The 25,825-nt window shown below is 37.6% G+C and overlaps 1 protein-coding gene across 9 annotated transcripts in view; it reads left to right on the forward strand.

Moving 5' to 3' along the window:
* UNC79 (unc-79 homolog, NALCN channel complex subunit) overlaps positions 1-25,825 on the forward strand; it is a 113,782-nt gene that overhangs the window by 46,755 nt on the left and 41,202 nt on the right. For 5 of the 9 annotated variants that reach the window (XM_074908577.1, XM_074908583.1, XM_074908582.1 and 2 more), the window contains 9 exons: positions 4,187-4,473; positions 8,069-8,251; positions 9,087-9,249; positions 12,120-12,272; positions 13,719-14,942; positions 16,830-16,937; positions 20,517-20,633; positions 22,634-22,717; positions 25,109-25,211. In XM_074908577.1, coding sequence (XP_074764678.1) covers positions 4,187-4,473; positions 8,069-8,251; positions 9,087-9,249; positions 12,120-12,272; positions 13,719-14,942; positions 16,830-16,937; positions 20,517-20,633; positions 22,634-22,717; positions 25,109-25,211 — 2,422 coding nt within the window. The remainder of the gene's footprint in view (positions 1-4,186; positions 4,474-8,068; positions 8,252-9,086; positions 9,250-12,119; positions 12,273-13,718; positions 14,943-16,829; positions 16,938-20,516; positions 20,634-22,633; positions 22,718-25,108; positions 25,212-25,825) is intronic. The other 4 variants (XM_074908578.1, XM_074908579.1, XM_074908581.1 and 1 more) reach the window with 3 other exon arrangements.

A 25,825-nucleotide genomic window follows, 5' to 3' on the forward strand; every position in this document is an offset into this window, starting at 1 on the left:
AAAGGAAGATACCTTGCCAGTGTGGGTGCTGACTAAGCTGTGCAATGGACTAGGAGAGCTTCTGAGTTAGCAGTATAGCCCTGTCATACTAGCCCAGTGAGAGCTAGAAATCAGCCAGTTCCTTATAGGACATACGTGCAGGTTGTCACAGGCTCATAGAAGAAAGAAGTGAAATAATAGTGTGATGAATAGATGTATCAGTGAATGGTTCTTCATTTAATGGCATTGATAACCTTTTATATACTGGGCTTGTCACATAAGAATTGTCAATCCCACAGTAGGCATAGTTAGCCATTGTGATTTTTATTAGATGTATTTTGGTATTTCAGAGCTTGTTTCCAGGCTCAGGTAATTAATCGCTTTGAATTAAGTTTCCACTAAAATGTATATATAAAAATTTGCATGTAGCTAGTAACCATTGATATGAAGAAAAGTCTGATAATACAGTTCAAAATTATCACAGATGCTTTGGAAACGAGGAGACAAATTACTGTCCCTCTCCTCCTGCCCAGTATTTATTATTTTTTAAAATCTTAATTTTTTGTAGATTTTTTTTTTAAGGTTTGACTCATAGTTTTTAACACTTTGCATTGACAGTACTGAACATATCTGATTTGTCTAAGCAACAGGGTCCTAAACATAGGCTGTGCATCTGTTGTAGAAAAAAATTTATACATAACCACTTGAATGAGCAAGTCCTTATGGTCGTCCATTCTTCTAGATCTAAAACTGTAATCCTTGCACAGTCCAAATGGAAACTGAATTCAGTGTGTGTTCTGTATGGATCAAACACCAGGATCGTGTGTTTGTTCATGTATCCTCTACAGTACCCAGGAGAGTCATTCATAGTTTCACTGATAGGCATAGGGATCACAACTAGGATGAAGCATGATATACTTTTGGTCCGATGTTTTATGTTCTGTTGTGATACACCTTAAAGTAATTTGAAGGTAAAGGGGTCTGATATAAGGGACACATGAATAAAGAGATGGATCTGTGGGCATAAGGCTAGATTAAATTCAGGAATGGTGGCTGTATATTAACTAGCAGGCTGTGTGCTTGGTCATGTGAGAAGGTTTTCCTAGGGGGGAGCGGGATGTGTGTGTACATATCTTGTATGTAGGCACACATGCACACAAATTGCATATGTATGCGCACACATTTTGAGGGATAAAAGCTGCCCTAGCCACTGTAAAGACAGAGCCGTCTTGCATTGCATTCTTAGTTGGAATCTAAACGTCATGATTTGGTATGGAATGCCCTGCATCATGTGTTAATGAAGTAAAAGTTTAGTTCAAGGATGATATAACTTAAGATCCATTTCAGGTAGCGGAAGAAGGTTTTCTGGACTCTGAAGGTTTATTAACTAAACTGGATTGTAGAGTTTTTGTAGGTTCTCTGTCGCTGGTTCCTTGCAAGTTTCCACATTAGAAGTAAAAACAGGAGGTGACTGACATTCCCTAGACCGGATCCTTAGTGGAGCAGTGACAAAATACTCAGGGTGAAGGTCTCTTTACTGTGTCCTGCTGTATAGTTTTCAGTGAGGGTAAGGTACTTCAGAAAATGTAGCAATATTTATGGAAAGTAAAATGTCAGGGAAAGTCCCAGGAAGTATCTGTTGACTAGTGTTGGTATTGCAAAATGAAGCTTTTTATCCCTGAGCTTCTAAATTACATTGTTCAGCAAGTGAAAGTAAACTAGGTTTATCCAAGTTGAATTGAATTCTATTTGGAGAACCAGGATTTAGAGCCCTATGATCCTTTAACTAATTTCATTTTACCTCCTCACTTGTTTTATTGAAAATCTCACAACATGTAATAGAGATGAAAATAAGTAGGGCTGAAGAAAACAGTTCAATATCATCTTTATGAAAATGGTGTCCTTTTGATACAATTTTGTGAAAAGTCTTTAACCTGGGTATATGTGGAAAGGTTATTTCTCAGTCAGTGTCTACAAAGCTGAAGTTATTTTCTATATACATTTTAAATGTGCTTCTGAAAATGGTACTTGCTGTATTTCTAATTATTTCAGAATTTATTGTTTTCTTTTTGCAATTGTAAATCTTGGTCTAGTGAAAGTTTGGTTAATTTTAATTTTGAAAGGTTTCTGTAAATAAAAATCCCAGTGAAAACTGTTTGGAATAAAAGATGTTATATAATACGGAGTTCATGATTTCTTTTTACTGAAGTGAGACCAGTAAAGGAAGGTTATTCTTAATGGAAGTGATTCTGAAAATTTCCCCCAAGTTTTCATTTTTACATATCACAGAAATAGCAACCTTCTCCCATGCTCAGCAAAACAGCCAATCAAACAAACCCCTTTGCTCACTCACCAAAAAAAAGTAAAATGTTTAAAAATTATTGAAAAAAAAACCAAAAACAGTTTTGCTGGTGAAGAACCTAAGACGTGCAGTTGTACCAGCAAAGGAGTCCCTTGTCAGAATAGCATATTACATTGAGAATGTGGGTAAATTAGAATATTAAAATAATTTCTAGCATTTTCTGTAAATATATAGCTATGAGTTTATATAAACCCTAAGGCATGTAAGTAACTCTGACAGACTAAATGGATATTAGTTTCTGGCTAGTGACCCTAATGCGGACATGTGGGAGAAATTTTAAGATTATACTTTGAGCTAATCTTGCTTGTAGGGTCTGTCCTGTAAACTTAAGCTGTTCTTGCAAAAGTAAGAACTATGTTCAATAGTTGAAAGGATTTATCCTTGAAATGAAAACAAGTAGGTCATTTTGTATCCTTGAAATGAAAACAAGTAGGTCATTTTGTAATTCTTGTTTCATACCAGTTTGCTTTATCTTAGTTATTCACTGTTAGACAGATTTTTTTAACTGCAGGATCAGAAAATGCATCAGAATACATTTTAGTAACAATTAATTTTAATTTTTAACAGTTATAGTGTTTAATGAACAAATGAAAATTATTGGTATAATAAAAACTTAATTTTCAAGTATTGCCCTGGTTTGATGCTGTGAAAGTACTATTTTCTGTTCCCTTTGATTATCCTAGTGGAAATAATTTTTATTTATTTTGCATATAATGCATATATAATACATTTTATTTATATAGAAGCATTTAATTTAAATTACTGTTTTAAAATAGAACATGTTGGGATAATATACTTTAGCTATGCATTTATTCAAAATTACTTAATAAAAAGAATCTGATACACTGATATGTGAAATAGCTTCTGCTTTTCATGAATTAAGTTCCTGATGTTAGTATAATGTAAATCTTTAGGAACTGCTAAGTGCTAAAAAAGGCCTTACACAAAAAAGGGTGAAATGGAAGAGGGTAACTCCAAAGGCAGTTACTAAAGAATTCTAGTAATGATAAATGGTCTTAAAAGTAACTGGAAATAACTGTATTTAAAAAAAAGTATTTAAGTAAGAAAATACTTGTCCAGTTGGCAGCTGTTATTTGCAGTGTGTCTGTTTTGCTTGGATAGTGATAGCCAGCACCCAGGCTTCCTTGTGCTTTGTAAGTAGCCTCTTGTCTTTCACATGATCATATTCCTATACAAAGCATGATTGATTATTTTCATATCCATATAATCCATATATTACATGTTTATAAACCAAATCTTAGGCTTCCGCTCTGGGAAAAAGTCATCAAAAGTTTTGACATAATACATAGTGTCCCAAAACCTAACATACTGTAGTGCCTACATTTTGACCCAAGTTATTTGAGAGAAATATGGATTCAGTGCTAAAAGGGGAAGTTTTCATTCTTTGTTTAATCATTATTTGGTAGAATTTTCTCCATCTCCTACCTTTGCTGTTTTGTATATTCTCCCCTGGACTAATGTCCACTAATGTTTGCTGAGGAAAGACTGAAAACCATGCCAGATGAGAATTTGGTGGCAGTGGGGTTTGATTCTCCTTTAGTGTGTAGATGTGAAGGAACAGGGATGGGAAGATAAGCAGCTCTGTTAAACATGGGAAAGCTGAGAAATGGAGTTCAGTGTACACAGTAGGTGCTACTGTGCTGTTGAACCCGAGGCAGTGGAGGAACAATGCCCTCAGAGATTCATGCCTATCTCCTATGACTTCACCATGTGTATTTGGGCAGAAATGGAGCAATGAACTCTGGAAAAAAATTCTGGTGTATTCTGTATGCTGTTTAACGTCTTACCCAGTGTCTGATACCAAAATCTCTCTTGTGCCAATAGGACAACCCTCCCCAGAGAACGATAATACAATAAAAGACCTGCTTCCAGAGGATGCTGGGATTGATCACCAGACTGTCCACCAGCTCATTACTGTGCTAATGAAGTTCATGGCAAAGGATGAGAGCAGCGCTGAGTCAGACATCAGCAGCGCTAAAGCTTTCAACACAGTCAAGCGCCATCTGTATGTCCTGCTTGGTTATGATCAGCAGGAAGGATGCTTCATGATTGCACCACAAAAAATGCGTGTTTCAACCTGCTTTAATGCTTTTATTGCTGGAATAGCACAAGTAGGTGAAAGCACTTTCTACTTCTTGCAGCTATTTCTCATTGCCTGTTGTTGAAATGGTGGTAGCACAGCCTTCTTTGTACCAAAATAATGGACGAGTGCAGTAATCCTACTTAAAACTTCTTAATGACTCTTCAGTTGGTGAAAGAATTTGGGAACAAGGATGGCTGCTTGTTCTTTATTCTTAGAAGGCTCCATGTAGCCTAATCAAGTGCTTTCTGTAGGTTTTTGCTTTGCAGTTAAAAAGTAAATAAATAGAAGTGTGCTAATTTAAAACTTTATTCTAGTTAGTACTCTAAACTTGCTGCATCATTGGCATAGAGATAATGGTTTTCTGTGCATGGAGGCATGCAAATACTACATGATGAAAAACTAGAGACTGCTCCAAACCTCTTTGCCCTCTTTCCCTAGCCTTTGAATGCGTTGCTTTTCTCATGTGTCATTTCTTTCCCATTCAGGAAGACCTGGGATTCAAGTGCTCTTGCTCATTTCCCTGCATCAGTGGTCTGTAAGCTCATTTTGTAGGAGACTCATTCTTCTTCCTTAGAGTGCACCAGGACTTTGTGTTCTCTTTTTCCTAGAGAGTGGTGCCATCATGATGAACTTCTGCCTATATTGCTGTGATAGATGACGGAGCACATCCTTACCTTGTGCCTTCTTTCTACATCTTGTAAGGAGGACCGTAATTTCCTACCTTACAAGGGTTTTCTAAGACTCAGTTAACTCTTACTGATAGAGCACTTGGTAATGCTAGGCTGAAAACCATTTCACACTTGCAGTACCTTTATTATTTCCAGTGAAGCATCATCATTACTTCCATGCTTTTTCCGTATCATGGTCTGTCATAAAGGATTACTTCAGGGAGAGAGAGGCCTGTGATTTCAGATCTCCTCCTCTCCCAGCTCTTAAATTGCCAACTGTAACCTTCAAACATTGCTCAGAACTATCCTGGCCTCTACCATATCTGCAATTCTTACAAAGAGTTTCTGGTTCATACATTGGAATCAGTGATTTTTTTCAAAGACAGTTGTAATGTTACATGGATAAATTTTCAGAGTCATGGAGACGTCAGGTATCTTGTTTCAGCGGATAAAATAGAAGGTGTTAATTCAAACTAGGTAGCTGCAAATGCATCCTGATCCATTGTCTCAGAGCACCATTGCCATGTGTTGTTAATGATCTTTTATTTGTACAGTTTTAAGCTGAAGCATGTAAAAGTTGAAGCATGTAAGAGGAGATTCAGGCCTGTTACCATTGTATTGAGAGTCTGGAAGTGGCAGTTAAGATTACAGGGCAGTATCTTCCACTTTTTTCTGTGTGTTTTCCAAGTTTGGATTCCCCAGCTTCAGTGATCATAATTCACCTGGTTTTCAGAAGTACTACTTACTGCAGCTCTAAATATCAGCTCCTGCCTTCCCTCTTTGCCTTTAAAAGATGTCATCATAGCCAAATTCACCATCTCTGTTTGAAAAGCTTCATAGTTGAATCCTGGCTCCCCTGACATCACATGAGTTTGAGAACTTCAGTAGGCCAGGATTTTTCTCTATGTAGCAGACATCAAAACTTTAATTTATATTATGGGGGCATTTTTTTCTTAGGTGTAGGGCTGCTTTGTGTGGGGAATCACCTTTGCTGCAAGTGAAATGCTATTTGAAGTCCAAAGATGCATTTACAGAGTGAAAACTCAGCATAGATCTATTTCAGTAATACTCCCTCCCCTAGTCATAAATATTTGCTTTCCCCAATCAGCTTCAGAAAGGTTGGGATTAGTCTGCCTTGCTGGCTCGTTGATTTTGATTCCAAGCTTGGTTGGAATGGTCAGTCAAGAACAAAAAAAAGTATTTTGCATCATAAAATCTGAGTATTTGGAGTTCTTGAAAGCATAAAATGCTGCTGTCTCTTCCTAGCAGCAGTAGCCGTTTTGGCGTTTGCAGTCACTGCGGTATTGCCCCGCATGGTGGCAATGTTGTACAAGCCTGTCAGAGTGGGGAAGCAGTGGTGCCGGGCTCTGCTCAGCATCCCCGGCTGGGCTCTGTTCAGCATTTGCAACATCATTGATTCCAGATCCTCCTGTGACAACTTAAAAAATGGGTCTGCTCATCTTAGCACGTGTCTGCATTACAGTATGTGCTGTGTTAAGGCAGGCTTCTGTCTTCCTTGTATGGATGAGGTTTTCCTAACCATGCTATGTAACTGTATCACACTCCGAGGGGACAAGCCATTGCAGGGTAGGACCATATTTGGTGATTATATATCATCTGTTCGGCAGGCTAACCCTTCACGGGTAGACAGGGGATCCATCTATTTAGCTCTGTGCATGCAGCACAAAAATTTGAGACAGCTGCATACTGAACTAGAGAATTATACAGGGAAAAACTTCTAGTCAGCTTGTTCAGGAGGGAACTTGAAAGATGAGTTCTGTGTTTATAAATTAGGCTCATCCACTTGTTCTAATAAAAACAAAACGAAAAAAAGAAATACAGACCTGACGGAAATGGATGATGTAGATGAAAATTGTTGTTTGTGTCTGTTTAGATGTACAGAGCTCCTGATAAAGTGCACTAAGTCCACTGAAACTGCAGGGATGTGTTAGACCTTGGGGCTTGTGCTGGAGTTTGCTTGGCCTGCTGTTAATACCTTCCTGGGTGTCAACCAGTATAGGTCAGCATCAGAGACAAGGGCTTTATGGATCGCTTTATGGATCCATGTTATGATCTAGTTTAGCTACTGATTTCAGAACATACGGCTTTAAATAAAAATAGTTTATGTTGCAAGACTGATGGGAAGATAATGGAAAAATAGCAATGCAGTTTCAATTGAAAACATAGTTGTGTCAGGGTAGTGGGAATATATGGCCACACTGCACCTAACCATCAGGATTCAAACCTCTAGGCTAGGCACCAAATAGCATGATGCTCTTCAGTGATACAGGTAAAGCTTATGACTAGCAGTAACAACAGCAACTTGTCTACAGCAACACCACTGCTGAAAATTGATGAGCATTTTATTTAGAGTAAGATATTTTTCATTAGTTTTACTCTTGATCCTTTATGATTTGCAGACACAATCTTAACTTTGCTATAGTAGAGAGGGATTCTTGTCTCATTACCTAATACTAGAACATAGGGCTTAAAAAAACCCAACAGCTAATGTTGCAAGCCTGATGAGAAAATGAAAACCAGCAATGTAGTGTTAATACAAAAAAACCCAAATATGCAACTCCCCTCCCAAAACCTACAACTGGATCCTATTAGACATGAGATATACTTAATATGGTTTTCTCTGTTGAACCATGATCAACTTGTGCTAGAAGGCTATCACAGCATAATGTATTTTATGAACTTGCCAATGATGTTAAAATTTAGACTGTGCAGGATGAAAGGCTTTCAGAACACATCTTTTGTTTCGTTTTACCTATCTAGCCAAAATGAGAATGTGGCAAGCTGGCAGAAAGTTTCTAACTGATAGTGAGACTTACTTAAAAACATCTGTTTCTTTTCACTCAACTAATACCTCAACTGTATTAGTTATTTTGCTTTTCAACATCAGTGGATTTGATTTTGGTGACCTAACTCCTGTGCTAATTTTATTTTCAGGTGATGGATTATAACATCAGTTTGGGAAAACACCTTCTTCCCTTGGTGGTGCAGGTGTTGAAATACTGCACTTGTCCTCAGCTAAGGCATTACTTTCAGCAGCCTCCTCGCTGCTCCCTCTGGTCCCTCAAACCTCACATTCGGCAGATGTGGTTAAAAGCTTTGCTTGTCATTCTCTATAAGGTGAGTGGGCTTAAAAAGACGCTGTCCACATTAAAATTTACACTTCAATTTGAAATTTATTATAGGGAACATCTAACTGTACTGCAAGTGAAAGGAAGTGTAAAGGACACTTCTTTGATTTGCTTATTTGATAGATTTAATTTCAATGTCTGAAATAGGTTTTCACCTGTGCTGCTGACCTATTACTTCTTCTGTCTATATTGTCTTTCACATGGTTACCTGAGAAAGAAAAATACGGATTTTCAAATATGAAAATACTATATAAAGTTCCAAAGAAGAGTGTTTTGAGTAACTTAAAACTAGTTTTTAAAAAAAATAGTAACTTTAAATGGGGGGCGGGGGGTGGTGTCAGCTTGCATTCTTTAGTTGAGTGATGCTTTTTAGGAAGTGTTGTCAAAATGTGATGTGTTAATGCTCTAAAATGGAGCTGTGAATACTTTTGATATGCTTAACAAACTTCTAGCAGGTCTATAGGGCATACAAGGAAGTGAAGAAACTAGAAATGAAAACATGCTGATTGAAATAGAGTATTTGAAGAACAGTTCTGATGAGAGACCTCTTGCATTATTATTAAGAGTTGGTTTTGCCACATAAAAGTCAAGAAAACAATCTATTAAATGTTACTGATAGGGATTTTAAAATTTTTTAAAAAATAATTCGGTGTATAAAGCTGAAAACAGTCCTGCTTCTCATGATGTATTTAGTAATGTATGATGAAAGGAAGTCAAAGACCATCCAGCTGACAATATTGCCATTTTTCTATTTTACTGCCTAAATGTTTATCCAAGGAGAAAAGTTAGTTTTTAAGCCAAAGTTTTTCTCTTTCACTGAACAGTACCCCTACAGAGACTGTGAAATCAGCAAGATTGTGCTTCACCTAATCCACATCACAGTCAATACCCTCAATGCTCAATATCACAGCTGCAAGCCCCATGCAACTGCTGGCCCTTTGTATAGTGACAACAGTAACATAAGCCGATACAGTGAAAAGGAAAAAGGTACTTTTAACACTCTCACTTATGTGATAGTCATTGATTTAATTTATTAAGTCTTGCAGATGTTGTAGAAGCAGGTAAATGTGGACTGAGTTTTAGAACATAATACTCAGAATTAAGTCCAAGGTGTGACTTACCTAACCAGCTATAGCCATCTATAGTAAAAGAAATTCATAACTTCTCTGTAGGCTAAACATGGGACAGCAGTCCAACATTTCTCAGGGGGGGTATACCTTAGACTTAATAGTTCAGTCACCATACTTGGATAGTCTGTGGCCTTTTCTATCCTATGTTAACTGATTATGACCACACACAAGGTGTGCAACCATCCTGACACTGCATTCTGATTATACTTTATAATAACATGGCATAGGGGCAAATATATGATGTTGAAAAGAGAAAATGATTAATTCAGTCTACAGTTTGCTTTTCTCTGTAAAAGGAGCTGAAGCTGAATAGTTTACCTGCAGATGTATATGATATGGATGTCTAAAGGCGGAAGAGAATGGTTCAGCCCTTAGAGTCTGTGTCTGATTGTTAACTCTGTATGTGCTTGCTAGCCATAGCAGAGGTACTGTGATGGTGTGGACTGGTTGGGGTTTGAAGTAACATGGTGTCACTTAGTGTAGTTCCTTACAGTTGTGAAGTTTATTATGTGATAAGTATGATCAAAGTTTAACAGGTTCTTTTGATGGTAATCTGTAGCTGCCTTTCAGCTGTTTTGCCTTTTAGCTGTTTATTTGCCGTTTAGATCCTCCTTCCCAGTCTTCCTAGTGTGCAGCAAACTCTTCTTCTGAAGAATACAAGAAACATTCTTTTTATGCATGTCAGCACCTTTTTCTCTTTTGCTGCTTGTTGCTCATAAAAAGATATCCATCAAAACAAGAACACAAAATTTTGTTTACTTGAACACCCTATTACTCAGCTCTGGAAAATTAAATCAACCTTAAAATTGATGTATTACATATTCTCACCCACTTGGACATTTTGTACTGCTAGAGGAGGGCTAAGAGGGTTCAGATAACTCTGGACTTACTATGCATTTGTCCTCATTTTGAGCTGAGTTAATGACTTGATTCATAATGACTTAATAACGCTAAGGGTAGTAATAATAAATTTATAAAATACATTCAGTTTCTGAATTGATTCTGAGATGTTTCTGAGACAAAGAAAGGTGCCTAAGTACCCAGCTTCCTGCTCACAGTGCCGTTAGATTTAGAAAACTCAATGTTCCAGTCTCATGTCCAGCGTTGATTCCCTGGGTGACCTTGTGCCTCGCTTCATCATTGTTTCCCTATGTTTAAAGTAAAGAGAATAATGTTTACTTGCTTTCCAAAGCTTTGTGAAGGGCTCTGGGCTGCTCAGAGATAAAGGACCATAAATGGGCAAATTTTACTCAGTAAGTGCTGACTTCATTGTAGGGCTGATTCTCTTCCTTTGCTGAAGTGCTGCACAAAAAGAAGGATGTAGAAAAGTTTTATTTCACCTGAAGGAAGCAGCCAATATAATTCCTTAGGGACTTGGAAAGCTGAAGCCTTTCCCACCTTTTCTAAGGAGGCTTATTTAGTCTGTGGTCAGGCAGCATTCTGCTGTCATCGTCAGAGATGGTGTTCTGATGATCAACAGGTGAGGATTTCATTCTCAGGCAGCAAAAATCCCTATGCTAAAGATGGATTTTCTCACTTCTGAAACTTTTTCCTAATTTTTCTGCCAAACTTTGTTGTGGGAATCATGGTAAGTGTACAAACTGTTATAGAGCTGATGATAAATCTTGTGAGAAGAAGCATTTGTTGCCAAAAAGTTGGACGCATAGGACATGGTGTTAAAAGGGATGTCCTAACTTATTAAACCCGGTCTCTGCAGAAATTCTTACTATCAGCTTTGATTGATTTTTCTGGATTCATCATATCAATTAGGTATCTTATCCCTGATGCTTTTAGGTGGTAGTTCCATAGCTTCACATGTAGTAGAAACTTTCCAGCAATTTCCGAGCTAAAGATACTGATGTCCAGTTTAAGTCTTCAGTTTTTGGCCATTCTAACTCTGGTTTACTTGCCTCTTCACTTCTAGACACCAAATGCATTTCCTCTCTATGTTTACTTACTAGAATAAACAAGGCAACCTTTTTTGTTTCTTCTCTTGAGTGCTCTGTTTTCTTTATTGTCCCAGTAGCATTTCATATTTCCTTGGAGATGAATTACTAGACATGATAAAGATTTTTTTGTTTTTATAATCATTTCATACAGGTGATGTGGTTATTTTTTGATGAATAAATAGGTTTGTATCTTTCTCTCTGCCATTTTCAACCAGCAGGTCTAAAATTAGAGCATAATGTTTTACTATTACTACTTAGATCAATAATTTCATAGTTCATGCTCTTAGGTCTTATTCTGTTACTATTACCAGCTTCCCAAGATTATCCATGTCTTCCTTTTTCACTTTTCTATTGTGCTCATTTATTACTGACCTTGCAATTCTTGTACTAATTTTGATCTCCTTCAATTTACTATTTCTCACAGAACACTATAGAAGTTACTTACTCAAGTCAGTGTTCAGATATTGTATTTCTTCCATCTAAAAAATCTGTATTATTATCAGTAGAAAAGATCAGCTTAAAATGGTAAAAGCTTTGGTATGCTTTTGTTGCGCTGTAACCTATTTTTATTTTATTTCTGTCCTTTCTGACCTTAATTCAAGATGTAACAAGAATGTTAAAGTTATACCTGGGATATAAATTTTCTTGCAAACTTTAGATGATTTTTCATTTTCTGATTCAAGTTTAATTGAAACTAGCTGAGGTTATGTTACATAGACATCTTTTCATTCAAGGATTTGCTCTTTTTAAAGACTAATAAAGTTTTTTCTTTCTCCAGCAGAGGAAGACAGTGTTTTTGATGAGTCTGATATTCATGATACACCAACTGGACCTTGCAATAAAGAATCTCAAACTTTCTTTGCAAGACTGAAAAGAATTGGTGGCAGCAAAATGGTGAAATATCAACCAGTTGAGATGAATGCTCAGAGAAGTATGAATTGTTTTGTCAGTATAAACTCATGCAGAAATTCAATTTCCTACTCTTATTTTCAAGCTACCACCTTTCTTTGCAGAGTTTGTTGCACTGCCTGGTTTGAATACAGGTACTCTGACTTTTGAGAGCAGGTACTCCACATTTGCCTGAATGAATTCTCTTACAAGTATCTCAAAGTAGGCATTCCACAATAAAAATATCTAAAGTCAGCAGTTTTCTGAAAGTTTAAGCTCTTCTGAATGTAAAATGTTTAAGAGGTCTTGTTGCAATTTTCTTCCACCATTGGGCTGAAGCTTGTTACTCAAATTTAATTTTTCCCAGGAATTAATTTTTTTTTGTAAGGTGGGATTCTGGGGTAAGTGAATTTGTTGTTGCTGCTGCAAATATTACGGTTTTCTATTGGTAAAAAGCATCATTTTGTGGTTTCAAAAAATAGGAAGGATTTTGTTTTTAAATTTAGGTTTTTGAAGTTAATATCCTAAAAAAGTTTAAGATATTTCCACCCCCACCCACCTGCCTTTTTTTCTTTTAGGTGTTTGCACGGCCGGGGAATGATTCTGACTAGAACAAACATCTACTTTAACTTTTCTCACTGTTTTTTTTAACATGGTGATTCATATGTGGAACATTTTGAAATATGGGGATAATAATGCTCAGGAATATTTTGTTTTATGGGAAAATACGTCATTCATAATAACAACAGTGATAACCTTTTAAAATGTTCTCAATTAATGTGTTCACATAGCAAAATACCAGTGCACTATAATTGTGCTCACTTGACTCCTGCTGAGGATGGAGAGGTACGACTGTGCGGTGTGGTAGTTGCTAAACTCAGCTGGGGTCTAGGATCACTGTGGGGGTGATTCTCTGAACACCTGTTCGATCTCAGGCTTGTGCTACCACATCCTCAATGCTATTGCTACCCTTGCTTTTTGAATTAGAAGCATCTATTTTAAGTCCACTTTGCTGTGGCAAATAACATGTGGATGTATTCTAATATATGCTGATGGCCAGATGATGTCCACAGTGCTGTGGTCCAAAATTATTTTGAAACCTCTTCAGAGTGGTCTGTGTAGCTCAGTACTTCTTTCATCTCTCATGCCTAATGCACATCCCAAGTGTCTATAGAAATTAACTTGCCTGTGCCATTTTCTTTTCAATGCATAAGGTGTTAAACAGTCTACCTTCAGGGCACACCTGTCCAGGATGAATAGAATTTGGACAGAATTTAGATAAACCTTATTATCCAAATAGTATAGTTTTTGTTGTTCACTGTAGAAATCTATGTAAAGTGGCTCTGAGGTAAAAAGAAAACCTAGACAATTTTGGCTGATACTGGGTTTGTATTTGAAATGCCAGTCATGTTGTATGGTGAGATAAAGATGAAGATATCTGCCAGAAGTCTCCAACTGAGGTAGTATTAGCTCTTTTTGTTTTAATCAGGTGAAATAGAGCTGGCTGAATATAGAGAGACGGGGGCCTTACAAGACAGTATTCTACGCTGTGTGAGAGAAGAAAGCATTCAGAAAAAAAAACTGCGCTCTCTAAAACAAAAATCTCTTGATATAGGGAATGCAGACTCCCTGTTGTTTTCATTAGATGAACATCGCAGGAAGTCCTGCATAGACCGGTGTGACTTAGAAAAACCACCTGTCCCTGCTGCTTACGCCATACACAGGCAGAGTGATTATGGACGATCTCGGCAGAATTCTTCTACTAAAGCTGAAAATATAGAAACACAAGAAAATCTTCCTCGTACAGAGAGCTTCCAGGAAACAAGAAGACCTGTCATACCAGAAGTTAGGCTAAACTGCATGGAAACCTATGAAGTGAAAGTGGACTCTCCAGTTAAACCTGCTGGTCCCAAGGAAGATTTAGATCTGATAGATTTGTCCTCTGACTCAACATCGGGTCCTGAAAAGCATTCAGCAGTCTCCACTTCAGACAGTGACTCTTTAGTCTTCGAACCACTTCCTCCCCTTAGAATAGTGGAGAGCGATGAAGAAGAAGAAACAACAAACCAGCTGAATGATGAGGTCTCTGGCAAAACTGCTGCATCATCTCCCTCAACCCCCATCAATGTCTCTGCACTTAGCCTCAGCACAACTCCGCTGGTCCAGTTCAGCATTGAAGATTGCTCCAAAGACTTTAGTTCTAAGGATACAAGCAACAATGCTTCATCAGGAATAGAAGAGATCCTTTCCACTTCTCCCAAAGATCAAAAGGACTCTTCAGAGTTAGTTAAGCCAGAAGAACTTCAAGACATGTCCTGTGGGAATGCACTAACACTGAAACAGAAAAGGGACCTGCTGCAGAAGTCATTCGCCCTTCCAGAAATGTCCCTCGATGATAACTCCGAGCTCAGCGTGGAGGAAATTAGACCTAGTGGAGCAATTCCAAGCCCAAATGTAAAGACAGTCCTTATTAAAGTCCCCGAAGATTCTGAAAACCAAACAGAAAGTGATAAACTTGATACCAACACAGAGTCTGATGCTGAACAAAACATGGAGCAGAAACAAGAAGAGGAGACAGAGGAGTCAGAATTCAAGATTCAGATTGTTCCTCGACAGAGGAAGCAGAGGAAGATTGCTGTGAGTGCTATTCAGAGAGAATACCTGGACATTTCCTTCAACATCCTTGACAAGCTGGGAGAGCAGAAGGAGGCAGGTGAGCTCAATCACTGACACGATCAAAAGGCTTATTACTGAGTGAAGGTTTTAATAACAGACCAGTGTAAGGAGACGTGTATATGTATAGGGAAAGATGTGTGTATATATAGCATCTGGTGTGGTCTGAGCTAGCTGAATGCTTTCAGGTGTTTGTTTTTCATAAGGAATGTACTAACCATACAGGTCTTGTGCATGTGTGAGGGTCCATTTGAAAAGGAGGTGGAGCTCAGTGGCAAAAATATTGATTCTGATATCCAAATTAGGGCGTGGAACTCCATGGCCTCTTTATGTAGGGAGTCAGAAAAATTGTCATACTTCTGTGCCTTTTATCCTGCTAATCTAGTCCCTGCTATACTGATTTTCTTTTGTGTGTAGTGGGTTTTGGCCTTTTTTTCTTCTGCAAGCATAAGGCAGTGGAAAGCAGAATGGATCGTGAAGTATAAAGCTGAGCAGACTGTAGGCTTCAGAGCACTTGGCATTAACCACAGTTTGTGTTTACATACACACATATTTTGTTTTCATACACTAAAAACTTTCTGTAGCCTTTTTTATATTGGGTATCCACAAAGTTTACATGGCTTGTGTTTGTTAAAGATTTAAAGTTCAAGCATGGGGAAAGCTGTACAGTATTTCTCTGTATCCCAGGTTTTTTCAGATCATTTCAGTACAGGGTTTTGTTACTAAGTTTTTCAGGTAGAGAGAAAGTGTGTTTTAGCTGTTTCCTCAGTTTCCAGTTGGATCTGTCAAACAGGTTTAAAAACTGTATGCTGCTGCCTCTTTCCTTCTGTGGCTGTTTGGTTTTTTTTTCAGGATTTTTCAGTTATTAGAATTTTACCAGTCTTTTTTTAACATATTAATTAAAATAGGAAAGAATCCTTCAGGCCTTAGTTCTTTGTTGCCAGTGAAGTGAGGGGAGTATTTATGCATTCCTGACCTCACTTCTTTCTTAATTGCTTCAGAGGGAACCATAGTGTAATTTCCTGTTATGATACTCCGCTTTTACAAGGAGAAATAATTTGGTGTGATTGTAGTTATGCTGTTCCCTTTATGTTTCAGGCCCATCGTCTCATTTATGGTTCCGGTAAGCTGAAGAGCCACTGGACCTTTGTAAAAACAAAGGAGAGCAGAGTGCTTTGGAACCTTTCACATAGATTCTTAGAGAAGAACGGTCATGAAAGAATTGTGCAATTAGACTCAAATGGGTTTTTGACCATTAGTAAGGGCCAGTTTTCGTGCAGTAACTAACACTGTCATCCTTGAAACTGCTTGAAAGTTGTACAGCATAGATACCTATTATTTTTTATAAGATGTGTGGAAAGCAGCCTTTAACACTTGAAAATTTTTTTGCTTTATTCTTCCCATACTGACAGTATCAGTTATCATAAAATAAAAACATTAGTTTTAGTGGCTTATTTTTCTTTTAATGATAGAATCTTAAACTCTTTGAATCTTTAGGATCAACTGCTAAGTCAGCAGCCTTTTGAATGCAAGCTGTGATAACATGTTGGAGATAAGGTTTTTAAAAGATGCTAAGTTGTCACTTAAAGTAGCTTTACATCAGTGGTACCTCTCTTATTTCCATGTTGGTGGTTCTGATAATCACTCTGAGTGGGATCAAAATCGAACTCTATGTGCGTTTATTAGTTCTGAGATCTAAAAAGCATAGGTAGAAATCTCTGTTAAAAAGTGATATTAAGCAGTAGATCCCTGTGCCTTAAAAAGTCTTACGACACACACAGAGAGTCCTTTTAAGACTGCTGGGAATCCCACATGGTGGGCAAATGGATGACTGAAAAGATGTGAAAAAGGCATGCAGGGAGAAAGTGGATGGAAAATATTTATTGATTGTAAATACGGAGAGTTTAAGCACAATTTTCATATGCAGATCCTGCTGCCAAAGGACTTTCAACACTGGAAATGCCAAGAGAGTCATCATCTGCACCGACCCTTGAAGCAGGTGTCCCGGAGACAAGTAGTCACTCTTCCATATCAAGTGAGTTTAGCTCTGGTTTGAGGGTTAAATCTGAGTTGCAGTATTTGTGTATCAGATGCATATTGTGTATGGTAAATGCCTTCCTCTGAGTTTCATTGATTCTTGGAAGTACAACAGAGGAAGTGTTGGATATCATTAGATCTGTTAAATATCTGGCGGTCAGCAGGATTTTAGCAATTAACGGCTGCAAGATTTTCTGTTGTGACACAGCAAATTTGACAAACACAGTTTTTTTGAATTAGACTAGGTAGCAGCTGAAGACAGTATTTCACTAAAGCTGAATATTTATTTTCCAGTGAGAGAAAGCACTGTCAGCTGCCAGTGCACAGAGTGAGAACTCCACAGGGCTGTTACTATGGTCTTTAGTACATTTCTTGCTGTACCTTAGGAAAAAAATATCTTGCGGTTTTTGTAAAATTCCTTGAAGTGCCACTTCCTCAGCTGCTTGCTGAAATGCAGTAACTGTTTATCTGAGACCCTCATACCCATTTCAATGGAAAGTGAACTGGGTTGGTTTAAGTAGACTTGGACACAGGGATTAACAGAGCAGATGTAGGTAACGTTGAAAGATGGAGGCATCTTAGACCACTGACAACATCCAAAATGGCTCGTCCATCTAGGTAATGTTAAGTAACACATCCGCAGGTTGATGGGGCAAGCCTCTGACTAGTAGAAAAGGGAGGGGAAATGATGACCTGTGCTGATACCACTGAGCTGCTAGATCAGCTCAGCCGTCTTGCTGAACTGCAATTTCAGATTGCCATAGAAAAGCTTTAATTTCTGAAATTTCAGCATCTGCTGATTTGATTGGAAGGGGTGTCTGGCCTATTAAAGGAAGATGTTATTTTAGACATGCTAGATGAGTACTCCAAATTAGCGGTTTCCTCTCCAGTTTTACCACAAGCATCTCATGTCATGCACGTCTTGTATTCCGAGTACATTTGTTGGCCACCTAATGATACAGATGTTATTTACTAAAGCAGCTAAAGAGGTGCTAGTTAAGAACTATGGTTTCACTGAGTCCTAGGTATTCCTCTAAATTCCAATATATGAAATTGGGAATAGTATCTGTATGATATTGAGCCTACATTCCTTTGTAAATATTTATTTCCTGTTTCTGTGTGTCTCAGTTTCCAACTTCAAAAAGGGACACAAATGCTTACATTGTGTCTCTTGTCCACTTAGACTGAAATATTTTTGACCTTCTACTATGAGTCTTTTCAGTGCTTTGTGTAATAAGCTCCGATCAGAACTGTGAGCACAAGGCACTTCTGTAACACAAATAGATGACATTACTTGTACAGCCAGTGCCTGGCTGCAGAAAGCATACATCATTAACTGTGATAGGAAGATTTTGCCTTTGGACTTCTCTTCCTGAGCAGAGAATTCCACACCGACAGGGAGACGACTGACCAGGTTGCTAGCTAATGTATGAAAGGCTCACCAGCTACTCTGTGAAGGTTACTAATCATCTCATGATTCTTAGGTTTTGTGTAGACAAACCGATCAAGGAAAACTTCCCTCCCTATGCCACTGGTCAGTCATAGGTATGAAAAGTCATGTGCTGGTTCACAGCAATCAGCCTGGCTCCAACACTGTTCAAAGACTGGCAGCTCTCTAGGTTGTTTTTTTTTAACTTTTTTTTTTCTTATCAGTATCTGAAATCATGACTGTCCTTGAGAAATCAGGTAAATAACCCTGGAAATCCAAACCTGCTCAACAATAGCCTGATAATGTGAAATATGCATGAAATTTTTTTAATTAAAGCTGTGAAGAAAATTCAAAGAGATAATTTTCTATATTTTGACAGTCATCTGCACTCCAAGCAGTCTTGTCAGTTCTAACATTAATTACTGTTCTTTCATCAGGAAATTCTGTGCTTGATAAAGTGATAAAGCATCTATTTAAAATCCTTGCCCTGGAAAGGATGGAAATTCTATTTTTCTCCTAATTTGCTGTGAAAGGCAGCTGCAATATAACTTTTAAAAGTGAAACATGGAATGGTCTCTTGGTCTGGTTCAGTTCCAGAAGTTCAGTTATACAAGGACTGCTTTGCAGCAATGCTGAAGAGGTTTGTACTTGGACCAGAAATAGAGTTTAAATGCACTCTGATACACTGAAAGGATGTAATGAGGGAAAACTTAAAGTACTTCACCTAATAAAATAATTTAGGTCCATTGTGTTTATTATTTTTCAGGGCCTGTATTTGTTTTCTTAAGGAGTTCTTTGCTTTCTCTGAATTTGAAACTCTTAGGTAGAAACTGAGTAGAGCAAGTTTAGGAGAAGGCACTCAATCCCTCAGAGCTTTCTGATAATTGTAGTTTATCCCTTGTCTGTACTTCTTCATCACTGTTAATAATGTGAAATGCCAGGTTTATTTTCAGAGCTTAGCTGGGTGCTGTTTGTAATTTTAGAATGGAACTACCTGGTATTTATGTTAATAATCTTTTTAATGATGTTGAATGAGGTTGCAGATTAAAATAATAATTAGGAGGAGATTTTGCTTTGTTCCCCTTGCTTAAGGCCCTGTTGAGGAAAGCACTTAAACATATACTTAAGGCAAGATTTTAAAAGCTTTTCTGCATGGAGATTCAACAGTCTCACATGCCTTTAAGGCAGGGCCTTAAAACTCTGTCTTCACACTGAATAATTTTGGTTTCAGTGGTGGAAATATATTGCTCAGACTCAGCTGTCAAAGCGAATGTATTATACTTGCTCAGTTTGAATTTTTTTATGAATGGCGGAAAAAGCAAGAAAGTTAGGAGTTGTATGTGCTCTGTTTCTTCCTCTGTTTAAGCAGTGAGAAAATACATAATCAAAAAAGTCTTAAATCTACAATTGGTTTTTGGTTTTGTTTGGGGTTTTTTGTGTGTGTGAGCATTATCCAGTGAGACACATCTCTCAGAGGAAACAGTAATATGCATTTAAAGAAGTATTGTAAATAGTCAGATGAGGAAAAATCAAATGCTTGTTGCTTGATAGCTCTCTTTAGGAAGAATAGTAGTGAAGTTACAAAAGGCATGCTGGCTTCACACTACAGAAGAATGTGCAGGTGTTATGCCTGAGTGGTGGGTATTTAGGAGGCCTGTTCAGGTTGTGTCACCCATGAAGGGTGCTGATGGTACACAGTAAATTGTTTTCTTGTGGTAAGTGTGAACAGGGCAGTCCTCCATACTTTGCTGAGAGGAGACATAGTTTCCTTCCTTGGTACATTGTATATGAGTGAGATTCAAGTATACATTTATCACCTGTCAGCATGGGAATTTTGGGGTAGTACCTTACCTTCACAGATACCAAGTGTTTTGAATATCTTCCATGATATTTAGAGACAAAAAGGCACTGACAGTTGACACAGTGGATGAGATCCCGAATCCAAGTCACTTATAACTGATGTCACTGGGGCCAGAATTGTACCCTGTGTAGTTGTGAAAAGTGCATATTAATTTGATCAAGATGCTTAGAGCAAACAGTCATTGTCCTTTCAGTATTTATCACACACTGGCTTGTAGGATCAGGAAATAAGAGTAGTTCTACATGTTGTTTGAGCCCCTGAAATCCTTTTGCATTTCTGACTTGCAGCTCAGTTCAGACAAATGAAAAGAGGCTCTTTGGGAGCTCTGACAATGAACCAGCTAATGAAGAGGCAGCTGGAACACCAGTCTAGTGCTCCCCACAATATCAGCACTTGGGATACTGGTGAGCTGCATTTATTGTTCTTTATTTCTATTTCCTAAACCAATTACTTTCTGTATTAGTCCATTAAAAAAGTGAATATTTCTATTCTACCATTGCAGATAAGTAATCAATCTCAAGTCTAAAGTGAAACTTTGTACTCACTACCAGATTCTTACCTTGTATGAATTGGAATAGTTACATATTTGGGAGGTAGTCCTTCTGCTGCAGTGGTGTCCCTACAATTTTGCATATTACTTGGATTATTTCCTGGCCTCATTGAATGAAATGGAAGTACCACTGTTGGTTTCATTAGGTATAGGACTTTAATCCCTGGTGCATGGAATCGTTTATTTGCATGCATGTTTACAATGGTGTTGGTACACCAAGGAGTTGTGCTTTATAACAGCCAGTTTGATTTTTCTTCAGAGAATTTTCTGCCAGTCATGCTGAACACCTGAAGTTTCTGTTCACTTACTGACCTGTTATTTCTCTATGAATGCAAAGTGCTGAAAACTGAATTAAGCATATAATTTCCTCATTAATCAAGTGTTTTATTTAAGTGTTTTATTTATTTTTTTCTTTTATAAAAGATATTCTGTTATGACCAAATTCATAGCAGGCATCACTAATCAATGAATTCACTCTGGCTTATCACAAATGCTAGATATTTTATTGCCTATATTGATGTTACTGACATTACAGAATTGTGCTTCTTAGGAATTTATCAGCAGATCCAGATGCTTCCAGTGAAAGGAATGCTTAAAATGTTACATGGAACTTAGCATGCTGAATGATTGTCTTGCCACCAGTTCTGGACAGCTGAGTTAAAATTTTTGCTTAATTCAGTCTTCAGTGTCAGGTTCTATCATACTAAATCTTGTAGCTGAAGAATGGCTAAAGGTATGGTATATAGTTCAGGATTATCCTTCCTACTCCAGTCTGCTGAGTAGCATGCTCAGCATGAGATCCTTAAATCATAAATGTCAGAATTTGTCAGTGATGTATTTGCCCTATCAGCAGTTAAGTTAGTTTGTTTATTGAGCTGGCTTAGCTGATATCACCTAGTTTCTCAGGCAGGGGTTTAGATATTAAAAAGTTATTGCTTTCGTTCTGCAAGAAGTGGTTAGTCTGTATTCAAGAAGGAACAAGTCAGTACTCAAAACCACTTAGGGATTCTGTCTTGTTAATCTTGTTCCAAGTCCACTAGCTTTCTTCAGAACACCTATAACTTTTCCCTCCAACATTCATTCCAGCTAAAGGCCTCCAGGCATGGTGCTACAAAGTAAAATGTTATTTTCCAGAAAGCTTTGCATCTCTCAGTCTCTTTTTCAACCACTAGCTTCAAAGTAAAGCTATTATTTGGACAGAAAACAGGTTGGTTTTCTTTTCAGGACAAATGCTTAAGGTGACTGTTGTTTCAATGTCACACCACAATTTTAAGACTTATTATACTCAGCTATAACAATTAGGAAATAGTCTTATCTCACATAAGTATATGATACCGGCTTGGTTCATGCATGCTTAATTTTATTTTTTTTTTAACATCGATAGGTAGCATGTGTCTCTTCCATTTCTTATTTCAAACCACTCTTTTCCCAAGCTTGCTATCTATAAAATAAAATAATTTGTCTAGCTTCTGTCAGCACAAAATACACCTGACTTCTAGTCTTTTGGTATTCCCGAACATTGTCTTTCTCTTTTTGTGACTCATATATTCCTTATCTTGTTGAATCTATACGACTAGCACTTCCTTTCTTGTTTAATGACCACTTACTTTTCTAAAATGTCTCCTTTGATATTAGGTTATCTGTGTTCTTTTTCCTTTGTGGACTTTTAAAATCTTTGTCTCCCCCTCCCTTCCTCCCCTCCTTCCTATGCTTACAAAAATTAAGTCTTTTCTTTGTTTTTTCTGTAGCTGTTGTATTTGTCTTTCTCTTGTTTTAACTGTTGAAGACTTGTGGTGCTGGTGAGAAGTGCTGGTTTCATAGTTCTGGAGACTAAAGTTCTGTATTTATTCACAGAGCAGATACAGCATGGAAAGCGGCTCTGCAATGTCCCTGTTTGCCTAAACCCTGACTTGGAGGGACCACCACTAAGAATCAGAGGTTAGTTCAGTGTCCATTTGACCTGATCTCTCTGCTAAGTCTGCCAGGAAGGTTTTTTGGTTAGTACCAGATGGTGCTGCTTTTTTTTTCTTGTTCAGCTGCATTAAAGCCCTCAACTGTCCTGCAGAATACAGGTTATTGGAAAGCCATTAGACGAGACATTTCATTCAAGACAGGGACAACTGATAAGAAAGCACTCACTTTCTGCTAGTACTTGTTTTGGCTGTCAACCTGGAAGTAAAAGACTCTGTATGCATAGTGTGGTTGAATCTCATTTCTTTATGAATTCTCCTCCCCCACAGCTGAAATACATCCAGACTTTCTTACAGCCTTGCAGTGGGGCAGTGACCTACTTCTCTGCCTAAATCATGAGTTTTTCCTACTGCTCTGTGCAAAAGAGAGGACATTTTGAGTAGTTAAGTCTTATTCTAACACTGTAACCTGCATTATGACAGCTTTTAGCATTTGTGTGCTGCAATGGGACTTACATCTAGAAAACATGACAGTGAAACTTCCAAAGTCATGATAGAGGAATCATTATTCATTTGTGAGGGGAGAAAAAAAATGGCTAGAAATACGTGAAAATCTACTTCGATTTCTTGCATTCTGGATGGTGTCCTACATTACTGAAGAGTATTCTGGACTTCCTGGAGTGTTTGCTCATAATACAACAAGATCTCAGGGGACAGTTACGAAGTACTGAACTCTGTATATAAAAGAAGTATTTCCTTCCATACTTAGTAAAATGATTGCTTAAAACCTGTCTTATTCTTGTGAAACAAGGCCTCATCACTCCACATATTTTGAGTTCAGAAATTGGGGGAGCTTATTAGATTATTTTGCATGAGAGCTGATACTAAATTTGCTTTTTCCTGCAGTAACTGGGATTATCTCATCAGAAATTCCATCTGAACCTAGCTCAGGTGGAGAAGCTTCCCCCTGTTTCCATAGTTTAATATTATCAGAACAGGTTAATGTTAACGTTAAATCTGAATCTGAAGATTGAAGCAACCAGCAGGAAAGTCAATAGTGGATTACTTAATCTATGGTTGAATTAGCAGCAAAAGGGCATTGGTACTCTTCTGAAAATTGATTCACAAAATCAACTTTTCATAAATTGGTCTTTAGAATGAGATGCCTTTGGGGACAGCTTGTATACATAACGATGGTGTCTACCAGCCGAGGTCCCTGGATTCATTACTGGATCTGAACTGTATAGCAACAGGACTAATGCTGTCTCTATCCTGTCAGCTACATGTGGCAACTAAGAGAGATATTTTTCTTTAAAAATCGAGTATCTCTCTCTGTTTAGTAACCTGGAGAACAAAACTGCTATTTGAATGATCATCCCAAGACATCTCAGATGAATGACATACCTTATACATTACAGTAGCTTTGATCCAATTTTCTGACGGCTCATGAATGAGTGATGATTCTTCTTGAGGTTTTTTTAACCAGACTAGCTGGACAGTTGCTATCCTGTACGTTTTTTTTCTGCTATTGCTGTTGTCTGCTTAATGAAAACAAAGGGACTAAGGTAGGAAGACCACCATCCTGGAGAGATGTTAGACTGTCAGACTACCCTTTATTGCTGTAATTTGGAAAAACAGAACTCAGAGAAGCCAAGAGTTTGAATCTTCCATTATACATAACCTTTCCTATTGAAACAAGCATCTTTGTCAGAAATTAGGTGTACAAAAAGTACCAAAGGTAAAAGGAACTCCACATGTTGTCATGATCACAGTGGCTGTGCCTCTGGCTGAACACCAGCTTTGGACAATAAAGATGCTTGTGAAGGCTTTCAACAGAAAGCATTTCTAATCATCAACCCTCTAATGTTCTCAGTGTTTCTCATCTCCTTATGAATTATTTCTTCTAGCTGACCTTTCCTGATTTCTCTCCTATGCCTCTTGTTAGGGATGATATGAATAGATTGATGCCCTGTTGTTGAGACATAAGAACATACTTCGTTCTTCATTTCACCAAGAACTATGGGAAGGTAATTCCCAAGAAATATGGGGGAAAACTGCAAATATTCTGGTGTCTCATAGCAACTGTAGAATCATCCTCTCTCCGTGAAAACTGAGTAGATAAATTACATCTACCTTCCTGGAATTTTCGTTCTTTGTTATCTTTTTACCAAGGATTTTTTAAAGTGTTTTGTTGTTTGTTTGTTTGTTTTTTTAAAAATTGATAGTTTCAGGTAATTATCATAATCTGGCAGAGACAAGGAATGTGCTATATATCCTTTTGTAGATACACTTTATTTCTTACTTCTATGTACAGTAAAACCATTATGGTTCTTCTTTAGAACTCTGGTCTTCAAGCAATTTGGATTTCAGTTTACTGAGTTTCTTTTTTTTTTTTTTTTCCCCTCCCAATTGTCTTAAGGTGCCACAAAATCCAGCTTGCTGTCAGCACCCAGTATTGTCAGTATGTTTGTACCTGCACCAGAAGAATTTGCTGATGACCAGCCCATTGTGATGACTGACAAGTAAGTTCTTTTTCAGTTCCTTTCAAAGAACTAGTTGAACTTCAAATAGGCCAAGTATAGATATACTTTATATCATATATACATATATACATAATAAATACATATATACATAATATACAGTCTGTTCTATCATATATCTCTGTGCTAAGCTTTTTAGTTATTTCTTTTACTTCAAGGTAAACATTTTCTAAATGCTGCCAGCAAGATGTACTTCTAATTAAGTAGGACCTGTTTGAGTTTGCACAGGTGAAATGATGACACAGGCTATTGTGTGTGTATGGAGGGCAGGGGAAGCACTTTCCGTGCTATTTTAAATCAAGGGTTCCTCATGATGCATCAGAAGTTCCTTTTGCCTTTGGGAAAAAAAAAAAAAGCAAGCTGTTTTTAAAAGAGCTTTGGGTTTCTGTTGAAATAGGTAACTGTTTATGTGTAATCATGTGTAACCAATATAGCATTTTTAATGCTGATAGTCACTGATCCCAAAAGCTTTTGCAAACCTTAACTGGTTGGTTAAAATGTCTCTGAAGGAAGTGTTAAACTTAAGTGTACTCATTTAATGGAAAAGTAAAGCAGTTAGCAGGGAGCCATGCATAGTCAAAAATTGGGAAAGAGAA

The sequence above is a fragment of the Athene noctua genome, chromosome 6, assembly GCF_965140245.1.
Source record: "Athene noctua chromosome 6, bAthNoc1.hap1.1, whole genome shotgun sequence".
In the NCBI taxonomy this organism is placed as follows: Eukaryota; Metazoa; Chordata; class Aves; order Strigiformes; family Strigidae; genus Athene; species Athene noctua.